The following is a 12,893-nucleotide window of genomic DNA, read 5'->3' on the forward strand; positions in this document are numbered from 1 at the left end:
GTTTTTTAAGATTTATTTATTTTATGTATATGAGCACACTGTCACTCTCTTCAGACACACCAGAAGAGGGCATCAGATCCCATTACAGATGGTTGTGAGCCACCATGTGGGTGCTGGGAATTGAACTCAGGACCTCTGGAAAAGCAGTCAGTACTCTTAACCCCTGAGCCATCTCTGCAGCCCAAGAGTCAAGGTTTAATCCCCCAGAACCCACATCACAAAATGGGTACAGTGGTCGGTAGGTAGGTACTTCTCAACAATGGGGTGGTAGAAACCCTAGTAATCACTTGCCAACCTGGCTAACCAAGATGGTGAGTTCTCCTTTCCATGGGAGACCCTGTCTCAAAAAAAAGGGGGGGGGGGGAGGTAATTGAGGCAGACATCAAATTTTAATCTCTATCCTCCACAGACATGCACGCTTACACGTGTATACACACCCACCTATACATACACACACATATAAGTATACATATAAAGGACTTAGGACTAGTCAAAGCCTTCAAAGGCCCTCAAAAGTCACCCTACACCCTACACTTTTCAGTCTCCCTGGGACAAATCTTTGTCTCTGAGTCTTAGGAGACTCAGCTCCCTAGAGCCCTGGGTGCTACTGGTTGCACAGTGTGAAGCTCCAAGGAGGGCCAACCGTGGAGAATGGAATGCTGGGAGCGAAGGGACAGCTGCCTGCCCTCTCCACGCCAGGTGCCACGTGCACCAGGTGGAGGGAGTGGGCGAGTCACGAGGCCCTGGCGTGGCCGGCTCCTGCCCTGCTGTTTACCAGCTGGAGAAAGCAGGAGGAGGGGCTGGGAGCCTCCTGCTCCCAGCCTGGCCCCTAGCCAGCGGTTGTTGGGTAAGCAGGAAAGCCAGGCACAGCTAATCAAACTCTGGGCAGAGGACATGCCGAACTGAGGCATCCAATATTCACAGAAGTCTTGGCTCTTGGCCCTTCTCAGACTCCAGTGCAGGCCTTTATGTGAACAGAATTACGGGGTCGTGGGGGAGGGGGAAGGGAGAACGGGGAGAAGGAGGGAGGATTCCCTCCTCTCAACTTGTTGATCCAGTGCAGTTGCTCTCTTCTGCTCTCCCTCCTCTACCCCTCACCTCTCAATTTGCTCCTCCTCCTCCTCCTCTTCCTCCTCCTCCTCCACACCTCCCCCCACCACACCAGAAGTATGGGAAGCATCTAGAAGCCTGGAAAATCCAGAGGTGGGCAGCATGGAGTTAGAGAGAGGCAAAGCAGGCATGTGCTGGGGGAACCCAAGCTGCAGGGAAGTACATCTGACCCCCTCCTAGAGATCAGAGTGCACGCGCGCGCGTGTGCACACACACACACACACACACACACACACACTGACTGTCTTTTCACTCTTTCTGCCTCCCTTTCTTGCTATTCTGTCACCTGTCCTAAAAAAAGTCACAGAGACCCAGGTTCAAATCTCAACTCAATCACGAATTGCCCTTGTGAATTCCTGGCAAGTCTTTTCTATTCTGGGCAGAGATCGGTTCATGATTATGAATAATCACTAGTGCCTGTAGGGGGTTATCATGTGGGATTCCAAAAAACAAACAAACAAACAAATTCTGATTTACCTACAAGGCCTGGCAAAAACTTAGCATACAGTAGGTAATTAATAAATATTAGCTCCCTTTCACCTGTTTTTCCTCAAGACTCCAGACACTGGTCCACCGCTCTCTCCCTGAGTCCCCTCCTGTGCCAGGACACTCTGCCAGCCACTCCTTTCCCCTGCCTGCTGACGGGCCAGGTGCTCCCTCCCTCTTCCCTCCTCCCTCCCTTGGGCCCTGCTCCCTGCCCTCCTGGGCAGCCAGGGCAGCAAGGACGGCACCAAGGGAGCTACCCCATGGACAGGGCCCCACAGAGACACCACCGGACATCTCGGGGTAAGAGACCCTAAAGCCCTGCAGACAGGTGGAAGGGACTGTCAGGGGGCTCAGAGGAGGGGAAGGAGGAGAAGAGACTGGGAAAGAAAGAACTGGGGAGAAGAGAGGTGAGCAGAGGGGAGGTGGACTGGCAGACAGAGCAAAACGGTGGGATAGAAACGTAACTGTAGGGGGAACAGGAAGAGGGCCTAGGGTAACAGCAGGAGGAGACCTGGGAAAAGAAGGAAGAGACAGGTTGGAGTGGGGGCAGGAGGGAGGAGCTGTGTTAGGGAGGCTTGATCGAGAGGATGGGAATGGGGCTGGCTCCCAGGTGTGAGCAGGCCCCTCCCTGCCTGCCAAAGAATCCAGGGCAGCAGTGGCTGGAAGGGTGGCTCTCCACCTTCCTATTCATTCACAAGTGGCTGCCGTTCTGGCGCAGGAGCTGGGGGTGGGGGACCTGGGAGAGAAGATGCAGTTGCACCATGCCAGCTGCTCTAGCCCAGCAGTCCCACGCTTTCCTTCAAGCTGGTCCAAGCACGGAGTTTTATCTTTGCTGTGTGAGGCACCTGTGGAGCACAGGAAGGAACGGGAAACAGTCCACCGATGGAGTGAGGAGGGAGCCCTTCAGAACAGGACATCCCCTCTCTCCCATGCTTGTCAGCTGGGAACCTAGAGAGAGTGAAGGACAGAAGTGCCAGCTTCTAGGGCCACTAGAGAAAGGCCCCGGGGTGGGAGTGGGGGTAGGGGCCAACAAGGGGAGTGTCCCCATGCAAGACTGCTCTGAATTGCAAAGCTGGAGGCTGGACAAGGGTGCCACGTCAGGGAGGAAACTGAGTAGGGCCAGACAGGATTAGCAGGGAGGTGGGCATGGCATGAAGCCACACCCTCTCTGGTCAGACCTTCCCCTCCCCCACCCGGGGAACAGGCTACCAGGCCCCATTTACTATCACGGCAATGAAATGCAGGAAGCCTGGCTGCAGAGTGCATCTCCTGGCAGACGGTCAGTGAAGGAGGGACAGGACATGTGTGCCAGGCTTGGACAGCAGAAGGCAAAAAGTAACAGAAAGGAATCAAAGGTTAGGAACATTACAGGCAGGGCTAATGGGCTTTCTGGAACAGAAGACTGGCCCTGGGCACCCTGGATATAGAAAATGGGTTGGGGCCTCTTTTGCCAAGGGCTCCCTCTCTAGGTGTTTCCCAAATACTTACTGCATGCTGATTTCATCCCAGATATGTAAACAGCCCTGTAACTATGCAGTAACTATGACTCTCCCCTCAGCTGCTGCTCCCCTGAACAGCAGAGCATCTCTGTAAACCTCCACGAACCATGGGGTGCCTCCTCCTGTCTGATCTCCACCCAGACCCATCCATGAGCAAAGCAGCAAGGCAAAGGGATCTTCCCTCTGCAGGCTTGTGGGCAGGTGAAGCACAGTGGTGGCCAGAGAGGGTCTATCTGCAGCTCTGCCCTCCTTGTCTTCCTCTTTGCCCACCCTCCCCATGCACTCCCAGCCCCACACCTCTGCAGCTCCCTCTTGCTTTCAGGCACAGATAAGCAACCAAAAGACTGCATTCCCTCTGGGTGCAGAATATTTGTGTACGTCAAATGCACCAGATACTAGAGGGTTCTTGCTGTTCCCCAGAGCAACAAGCTGAGCAAGACAAACAGAGGCTCTGTCTCCAGACAGGCTTACAATCTAGAAGGGATGATGGCATACCTAGGGCAGTTGTCTGTTACGTCAAGTGCCAGGAAACAATGCATAGTGCTGGCTGAGTAAACCCCAGGGCAGGGGACAGGGCATGGGAGGCTGCCCCAGAGGAAAAGAGAGACATCTGAGATCTAGCTAAATGGGGGGGAGGGGGTGGTAAGAGTGTGACATGGGGAAGTCCTGGAGGCAGAGAGGAGCTGGGCACTTTCAGGACCTGGAAGAGGGCCAGTGTGGCCAAAGGGCAAAGTGATGGGCTCTGCCAAGGGGCCCAACTTCTCAGAGGCCAGGTAGTGCTGGGGTAAAAAAGGGGTAGGACAGGAGCCAGGAACTGGGGAAATCTTTGGCTTTCCCCCCAACATCTTCAAGTGTTGACTGATCCCTTCCTTCTCTTTACAGAGCTGCTGGCTGCAAAGAAGACCCACACCTGTGAGTAGGGGTTTGGGCCAAGAAGGTGGCACTGGGTATGGCAAAATTATTCAGTTCAGGAGGCATGAGTGAAAGAACACCCAGGACTGGACAGAATTGGAAGAGTCAGGCTAAGACTGCAAGGCCCAAGAGATAAGGGCCAAAGGAAAAGACTTATAGGCCAGGACAAACAAAAGAAGCCCAAGGGGTGCCAAGTTACAAGCATAGAAAGAAAAGGGGAACTGGGAAAGAGGAGGGCAGGGTGCTGGACAGAGGCTCAGCTGCTGTGCCTGGCCAGGGAGGAGGTGAAGGCTACCCCAGCCTCGGAACTCAGCAGCCACAATAGGAGGCCTGGGAGCGTGCCCAGGGCTTTGTGGTGGCAGAGCCAGGTTTGGTGTTCATCTCTGTGGTTAACACATTCTGAGGTGTGAGCAAGCCTGGAGCGAGGCTCTGCAGAGCTAGAGAGCAGGAAAGCCTTGTCTCTGTAAGAATGAGTGGACAGGGACCCGAAATCCTCAGACTGCAGTGTAGGAGGAAGAGACTAGAGTTCCAGAAGGGCTTCCCAATGGACACTTGCAAGTAAACATCTTGTCTCGGGCCATTGCAGCGCCCCTATCCAGTCACATAGAGAGAAGCTATTCCCCTACAAAATGTGTCCACTCCACCAAAGTCCTCCCCAGGGGTTCGTGCATACCCTCAGCACCTTGGGGGCACTCTGGAAAAGCCACAGCATGGTCATTAAGTTAATAGTGACAATCTTATCAGAGGAGGTCACCTCTACTCTTCCATCACATACTCATTGGTTGCCCACCAATCTATCCCACTACAAAAGCCATCTGCGGCCTTCCTGTCCCAGCATCCCTCCTCCCTGAGCTTGGGGCTCCATCCTCCTGGGGGGTCTGAGCTGCTTGGCTCAGCATAATCCTGATCAGCCTCCTGTGCACTAGCCACAGGGCCCCACGGAAACGCTGAGCAGGGCCCTGGGAGGAAAGCGAGTCAGAATGACGCAGGCAAGCTGGGGGAGGGGACCAGGGACCACACTTGGGGGGAGTAGAGGGGAACTTTTGGAGAGTGGAAACTGGGAGAGACCGAGCCAAGCTTTTAGACCTGCCTCCCATCCTTTAACCCTTACCATGTGTCCTCCTGAGGATCCAGGCTAGTCATTCTCATCCATCCAATGTCCAAATCCCAAGCTTGCAGAGAGAGCTCTTTACTAACCAGAAAGATTGAAGACCTCTCAAGGAGATTGAGCTCCTTGAGTTTTTATTGTCTTGGCCCCAACTCCAGGCCAAGACAATAAAAACTGCCTCCCAAGTGAAATAACCTCAAGAAAGGGGTCCAAGCTGAGAAACCCGGGGGACACACCCAGACCAAGAGGGGACCGAATGACTAAGGGACCAGAAGAGGAACCTCCAAGGCTGAGGTACCCCACAGAGCAGATGGAAAACAAATGATTCCATCAATAAGAAATCTCACACCAACAAAACCTGAAGAGAAACTCAAGTGCCAGGAGACGGGCCAGTCTGAGACACACTCGAAAGCAAACCTGAACCAGAGACCCCCTTCTCTCCCTCCAGTGGATCTGAGTCACTCTACCTGGCCTTAAGTCCTTACTCAACCATTCACTACTGTGTGATCTTGAGCAGGTTACTTAATCTCTCTGTGTTTCGCCTTCCTTGTCTTTGGAATGGTAGTTATCACATAAAGCATTTTATGGGGATTATGAAGTCCACACAGAGCTGAATCATTCCCAACACTGAATTAGGCACTGCTGCTAAGAGGATGAAGATGGTGGTGTCACTATCTGTGTCCCAGACTAGCAGTCTTGCTTCCAAAGGCCTTTCTGAAGGACCAACCCATCCTACAAATCCTACAGAGGGTATTTGCCTGATGATACTGCCGCTATCATTTCCTCGGCCCAGGATAGCATCATGTGTAGGAGGAATTTGGGTGTGGTGAGGGCAGCCTCCCGGTTGTACCACACTGGTTATGGCTGTTGACAGTCCACAGGGTCTCAGTGCCACAAGACACCACCCAAGACAGATTCCTGTTACTTACCTTTGGAATATCCCTACCCCTGATGTCACTTGGTGAAGGGCCTGGGGTACTCAGGAAGAGGGGATTTCGAGCCTGGCCTCTGCCCATGAGCTCCACGAAGCTCCCCAGCTAGAACTCCCCTGGCGAGTGGAAACAGCTTTTACCGCGGCTCTAGCTGTGGTTTTGGAATTTTCCAACGCCCCCTGTGATTGGCTGCCCCGCCCCTCACACCCTGCCCCAGACCCAGATTGGCCACGTGGGGTGCCTGTCATCATACCCAATGCACCTCTGGGGGTTGGGGGGCTGTCACTTGGCCACCTGTGTGGGGCAGAGCTTAAACCCCCCTGCCCAGAAACACTGGGGGAGAGCTTTGTGCAGATCTAAGGACTGAGGCACCCGCTGAGAGGGCTTCACCCCACCTCCACTGCCAGCTGTGTGCTGTCCTGGGCTACCCTACTGAGGAGGACAGGGAGCCAAGTTCTCAGTCATGAGAAGTAAGTGAATGGGGGCATCCGGTCATGGGGGAGCCTGGGTCCTGTCACCATTCCTAGGCCTGCTGAATAGGAGCGTGTCTTGGAGACCGTGCCTCCTTGGCAGGGTGTGTCCCAGTCAAGGTCAAGATCTGCTGGGAGATGGGTGGAGTCCCAAGAGAGTTACTCTTCCCTGGCAGCTTTCTTGGCAGCAATGGTAATCAAATTATTGAGGAGTTCCTGACATGAGTTCTGAAGTCCTGGGAAGACTGAGCATGCCCAAGGGTCCAACCCTTTGATTTACAAAGAGACCAAGACCCAAGAGGGGAGTGCATCACTGAAGAGCTCACCATTAGAGCCTGGGAGCTGGTGGAGTCTGGTAGACATCAGGACCCACAGCTTATATTTCTTGTTCCTAGTGAAGAATTTATCTTTGTGCCTCCAACTGCAGGCACTGCTGTACCCTGAGGCAGGAGTCACAGTAAACTGAGGTCAGCAGGCAGTGGGGATCAGAACTCATCATCTCCCTGATTCCCTAACCTTAAACACACACACACACACGCACACACGCACACACACACACTCATACCAGGACCTGATGGCTAAGTACAATCCAGCTAGGGACTGCTCTGTGTGTGCTGTGTGTATATTTGAGTGTGTGTTTGCATGTGCCTCAGGTGCAGTTGATCATCTATTGCAAGAAGAGTTGGGAGCAGAAAACCTTGGTCTCACTCCTTTCCCTGTTTGAAACCATGGGCCCACAGCTGCTGGTCAGATGTCAGGGGCCCTTTAGGCTTCCAGCTGAGCAATGTCGGGGATCAGATCCTCCCTGCTCATGTAAGGGAAGCCAGAGGACCTCTCAAAGTCCACGGTGAGTGAGGAAAAGGGAAGCCTGTGACCCTGAGGCCTGAGGAAGCCCCAGCTTCAACCTGGGGTCTTTCCACAAGCCACAGAAGGGGAGGCCATACTGAGTCCTGGAAAGGCCCATGGACTGAAAGGCTAGTGAGCAGGTTCTAACACAGGGTCACCTGAGGCAAGCCGCTGATCTCTGGTCTCCAGCCACAAAATAAATGAGTTGACTTTCACAACAAAGCCAAGCATGGGAGTCTCTGAGTTCTAAGAGCCCAAGACCAAAGAGACCCCCTCGTCCCCTAATGGGTGAAAGAGAATAGACCCCTATAGTATACAAGGTCAAGTTGGGATTCCACTTGCATTCATGGGACAGGACTATGGTCCTTGGTGAGACAAGAAGACCAGGAAAAGAACCAAAAGTCCTAGGATGGAGTAGGAGCTGTGGTTCTTTTCTGGCTTCTTCCCCTCCGCAGCAAAAGCTGGCAGATCGATTTCACAGAAACAGCCCCAGGTCAGCCGAAGCAGAGGGCAACAGCACCAATAGTATCTGAGGAATACACTTGGGTAGCTCTGCATTTTATGCACACATGCACACGCGCACGCACACACACACACAACACATGCATACACATAAATATATCCAAGTTTTCTGACCCCTTTGAATCCCAGTTACCACCAACTTGGTCAGAGCAGAGAGGGTTTAGGACCATAACACACCAAAGAGTGAGACCAGAGAAACAAGGAGTAGATGGAACCTAGGAAATAAGCGATGGGTTTGAGGGTCAAGTGGGAAAGGGTCCAGATGGAGCACTACCAGGAGAGTCATAGAGTAAGAAGTCCAGAGACGAAGGGCACAGGTCTTAAAGTACAGACACAGAGGAGGTGAGAAAGAAACATGGCAGACTAGAGGGTGTCTCAGGAAGAAACAAAGCCCCTTCGACCCCTACCTCAGCCAGTCAATGGTGTATGACCTAGCCATCTCACTGTTAGGAGCTAGTCAGTGTGGAATCAGTAGACAGGAAGTCTAGGAATGGGAGGTCACATGCCAGTCCTCTTCCTTGAATACAGCCATGATTATTTGAGCAACAGGCCACAAAGAGCTCCGAGTCCCCAGGGTGTGTGTGTGTGTGTGTGTGTGTGTGTGTGTGTGTGTGTACATTCGGTAGCTGATTCCTTCCTTAGCAATGCTGGAAATCTAACTTGTGCCACAGGCCTTTGTGGCTAGCACTCTCACCCACCGAGCCTTCTCATGGGCCTTTTATTTGGTTTTGTTTGTGACAAAATGTCATAGAATTCAGACTGGCTTTGAACTCGACATACAGCTGAGAATGACCGTGAATTCCTGATCTGCCTGCCTCTGCCTCCCGCGTGCTAGGATTGTAGTATAGAGCATCAGGCCCTGCTCCATCAGCCTTGTTCCTTCCTTGCATCTTTCTCTTTTCCTTTCTTCCCATTCCTACCCAAAATCCTGACTCCCCCAGGCTCAAGATTCTAGGATGTGAAGATCTTCAATCTGTTCCATCGCAATGAATATGTGTCTTGATAACTGCTGTCCCTACCAGGGGCTCACCCACCCCTCCCTCCCCTGCCTCTGTTGCTGACTCAAACCAACAGGGACAGGGACTTTCCCCATGCTGAGTGCTCTCTAAGGAAGATAGCCTGGGGTCTCACTCCTGCCCCGCGATTATTTCCTGGGGTCTAATCTCCACTCCTGCTGCAATGGTGACTCGGCCTCTTCCCTGAGACTTCAAGGCTCAAAGAGTGGAGTTCTCAGTTTGGGAGCAGAACAGAAACAGGCAGAATTTCAGTACCACAGCTAGGTCTTCCTGAGTCTGCGTCCCTCCCAGAGGCAGAGCCAGAGCTCTGGAGGCAGGCAGGCAGGCAGGCAGGCAAGGCTCCCACTCCTCAGAGCTTCTTCCTCCTGGTGATTCATCCCCTTCCCCCATCCCCGGCTTGTTTTCTTTGCGTTCTTTTATTTCCCCTCCTTTCTCCAGTCCCAGACTGTGGGGGTGGTGGGGGCAGCAAGAGGGGGTTTCGAGTGGCTGGCTGACTGGCTTGCTTTCGTGGCTTTGCAAAACCTGTCTCTCCCTCGCCCACCTGAGTTTTAGAGTCACTAGTTTTTCAGTTCTGAGATCAGGTATGTCAGTAGAAAATTCCATGAGGGCTTGCCTGGTTGGGGACATGCCTGGCAGGTAAATCAGTGGTTCCTGGCCCTGTGGTGGCACCCACCACCTGGGTTTCCAGCAGAAACTGGAGGAACTGAGAACTAAGGAAGGTGGGAGGCTGATGACAGGTTGTGGCACATAGGGGACCACTGGCTGGAGCTGTGGTCTTAGTGAGTAGAGAAGGGGCCTAAGCTGAGAGATGCATTTTCTTTCTCATTCAGCCATTCACTCACTGATGCAAAGAAAGACCCAACAAGGGGCAACCTAGCCCATACCCCCAAGGAGCTGTGGACTTCCAGAGGAGCCCTGGGTCAGGAGCTCTGCTGGGGTGCACGGGTCATGTGACCTTGGCTCTAGAGAAGTAGATAAAGGGTGCATGGGCCGGCCAGGACCACTGAGGGAAGCTAGGCCCGAGGAATGGTATCTGTCTGTAGGTTTATCTGTCTGTCTCTCTACCTATCTACCTATCTATGTATCATCTATGTCTCATCTGTCTGTCTGTCTATATTTTTGTACGAGGCATGAGTCCTGGTTTATTCCTAACCTAGCCTATCATTACCCTTGTTTCACACTTGATCATTTTGCAGCCAATGACCTTGCTCCATTACTCTCTTTTAGTATACTTGGGCATCTGCATCTCATCCTCCAAGGGGATACAGCTTAATGACTGAGGACTCTGACTCCAGTTACCAAAATCTGAATGTAAACTCCTTGCTTGCCTTTTCCTGGCTGTATAGACTCGGTCTAGTCACTCTCTAGGCCTCAGTTTTTTAATCTGTAAAATGGGGACAATACTAACAGACCCTACTTTACAGAAGTGTTCTGATCATTAAAAGTATATGTAAAGAATCCTAAGGACAATGTGATGGTACTGCAGGACCTTGCCTTGCAATCTTGGCAACTTGAATTCACTCTCCAGAACCCATGAGAAGGCAGAAGGAAAGAACGGATTTCCCAGAGTTATCCTCTGACCTCCACATGTAAGCTGTGGCATTTGTGCCCACATGTATAGCATGCACACATGTAGTATAATAATTCATAAATTATTTTTTAAAGGAAGCTGAGTGTGGTGGTTCCATAATCCCAGCACATGGTGGTGGGGGGGGGGGGCTGAAGCGGGAAGATCTTGCATTTCAGGCCAGCCTGAGTACGCAGTGAGACCCTGTTTAAAAGAAGGGCTGGGGGGCAGTGGGGCAGCTCAGTGTGAAAAGGTATTGCTGTCAAGTTTGATAACCTGAGTGCAGTGCCCAGGCCTCACATGGAAGAAGGCGAGCACCAACCCTAGAAGCTGTCCTCTGACCTCCACACACTCACCGTGCTGTGTGGCTCATGTGCAGGCATAATTAATAAGTGAATGTAAAAAACAAAATTTAGCCAGGCGGTGGTGGCGCACACCTTTAGTCCCAGCACTTGGGAGGCAGAGGCAGGCGGATTTCTAAGTTCGATGCCAGCCTGGTCTACAAAGTGAGTGCCAGGACAGCCAGGGCTACACAGAGAAACCTTGTCTCGAAAAAAAACAAACAAAAAACAACAACAAAAACAATTTAGTTGAGGCGGGGGAATAGCTGTCCTTTCACTCTGCTCCCTTTGCCCCATGGGCTGGTGGGCAGTGACCCCTGAGGAAAGGGAAGACCCACACATGAGACCTTGGATTGTGTCCCCCAGCACAACACACACACACACACATACTGTAAAGCCTGGCATACACTAAAAATTCAGGCAGTGTCTACATCTTTTGTTATTCTTCTTTCTTATTCAGTATCAGCTGGAAAGCAGGAAAAGAGGAACAGAAGAGAGCCCTAGCATGCCTCTACCTGAACCATTCCTTCCCTGAAACTGGGGCTTCTGGAGTGAGACCCTCCTGGGCTGCAGCCCGTCTCCGTTCCAACCACTTCCTCTCTGTGGCTAGGCACCTGGTCAGGACCCAGGGCCCAGCTCTGGATATAGTCAAAATGCACTATCAATGAATCTTGCAGCTGTGAGCAGCGTGAGATTAGAGGAGGTTGGGGGCAGAAGTGGCTTGCTTCTACCGTATTTCTCCTCCCTGGAGGCTCTAAGGTGCTCCTTGCAGAGCGTTTCAGGGCAAAAGCAATCCAAAGGAGAGTCACTTTTGCTTTCCAGGGCTGCAACATAATTATAGTTTTTACATCACATCCGTAGGGAGGATGCAGAGATAAACTCAGTGAGCTGACCTGTATAAGGAATGGGCTTGGGAAGAGATTATCAAACCTACCTTGACACCTTGGGAGGAGCAGCCTGGCACAAAAGCAGCAAAGAGACTAAAATTTTTCTATGCCAAGTATAGTCTGAAGGCAAAGAATCGCTGTCCTGGAGTGCATTATAAGTGTAGACTTTCTGAGCCCTGCCTTGGGCTGCTTGAACAAAGATCTTCGTTTTGTTGTTGTTGTTGATGTTGTTGTTGTTTTGTGGTACTGGGCCATGGAACTCAGAACATGTGTATACTAGGCAAGCCCTCCACTACTGAGCTACTGCTGTAGCTATATTTTAACAAGACCAGGTCCTATATTTTAACAAGACCTCCAGGTTCTCTTTTTTTGAAAGACAAAAGACTAGAGTTGCTAGGTGGGTGCCTCCTGCACCAGGCATTTCTGCTTTTGTAAGAATAAAGACAGAGGGTTTGGTTGTCTTTTTTTTTTTTTTTTTTTCGGTTTTTTGAGACAGAGTTTCTCTGTATAGCCCTGGCTGTCCTGGAACTCACTTTGTAGACCAGGCTGGCCTCGAACTCATAAATCTGCCTGCCTCTGCCTCCCGAGTGCTGGGATTAAAGGTCTGTGCCACCACTGCCCAGCTGGTCGTCATTTTTAAAACAGGGTCTCAAACTATACGCCAGGCTGGCCTGAAACTCATGATAACCCACCTGTCCCAGCTTTCTGAATGTTGAGATTTCCCAGCTTGAGGGTTTTCTTTGTGATAACCTTCAGGAGAAAGGCACAATGAGAGAACTGTAAGACACAAAAATCCTAAGAAAGCAAACAGTTTGGCTGCTGTGGGAGCCATGGGGCTTGGGCTGACCTGAAGGCTCCTGACCTTTGATTGGCTCCAGTTCCTGGCACCGTTGGGCCCTGAGATGGTAAGTTCCTGGCAGACTAGGCTCCCAGGCAACAGTTTGAGTAATCCTGTGATTACTCAGCACCCCCTCCCCAAGCGGGGTTCCCATCACCTGCTGTTCAGGGTCTGAGTCTTGAAGCTTTGCTGTGGAAGATATTTCTCCGCTCCTCTCATGCTGACTTCCCTACCAGCCCTTCCCCTCCTTCCTTCCCCAGGTGTCTGTCTCTCTCTGACTTTGTTTGTCTGTCTCTGTTTGTCTCTATCTTCCCCCCACCACACACACACACACACACACACACACACACACACACACA

The 12,893-nt window shown here is 51.8% G+C and overlaps 1 protein-coding gene across 1 annotated transcript in view; it reads left to right on the forward strand.

The window, feature by feature from the left end:
* Positions 1-1,764: 1,764 nt before the first annotated feature.
* The window catches only part of Rorc (RAR related orphan receptor C), a 27,617-nt gene continuing 16,488 nt past the window's right edge, over positions 1,765-12,893 (forward strand). Inside the window, exons 1-2 of the mRNA XM_021157617.2 lie at positions 1,765-1,896; positions 3,978-4,007. Coding sequence (XP_021013276.1) covers positions 1,857-1,896; positions 3,978-4,007 — 70 coding nt within the window. The 5' untranslated portion in view covers positions 1,765-1,856. The remainder of the gene's footprint in view (positions 1,897-3,977; positions 4,008-12,893) is intronic.

This window comes from Mus caroli, chromosome 3, assembly GCF_900094665.2.
Source record: "Mus caroli chromosome 3, CAROLI_EIJ_v1.1, whole genome shotgun sequence".
Classification (NCBI taxonomy): domain Eukaryota; kingdom Metazoa; phylum Chordata; class Mammalia; order Rodentia; family Muridae; genus Mus; species Mus caroli.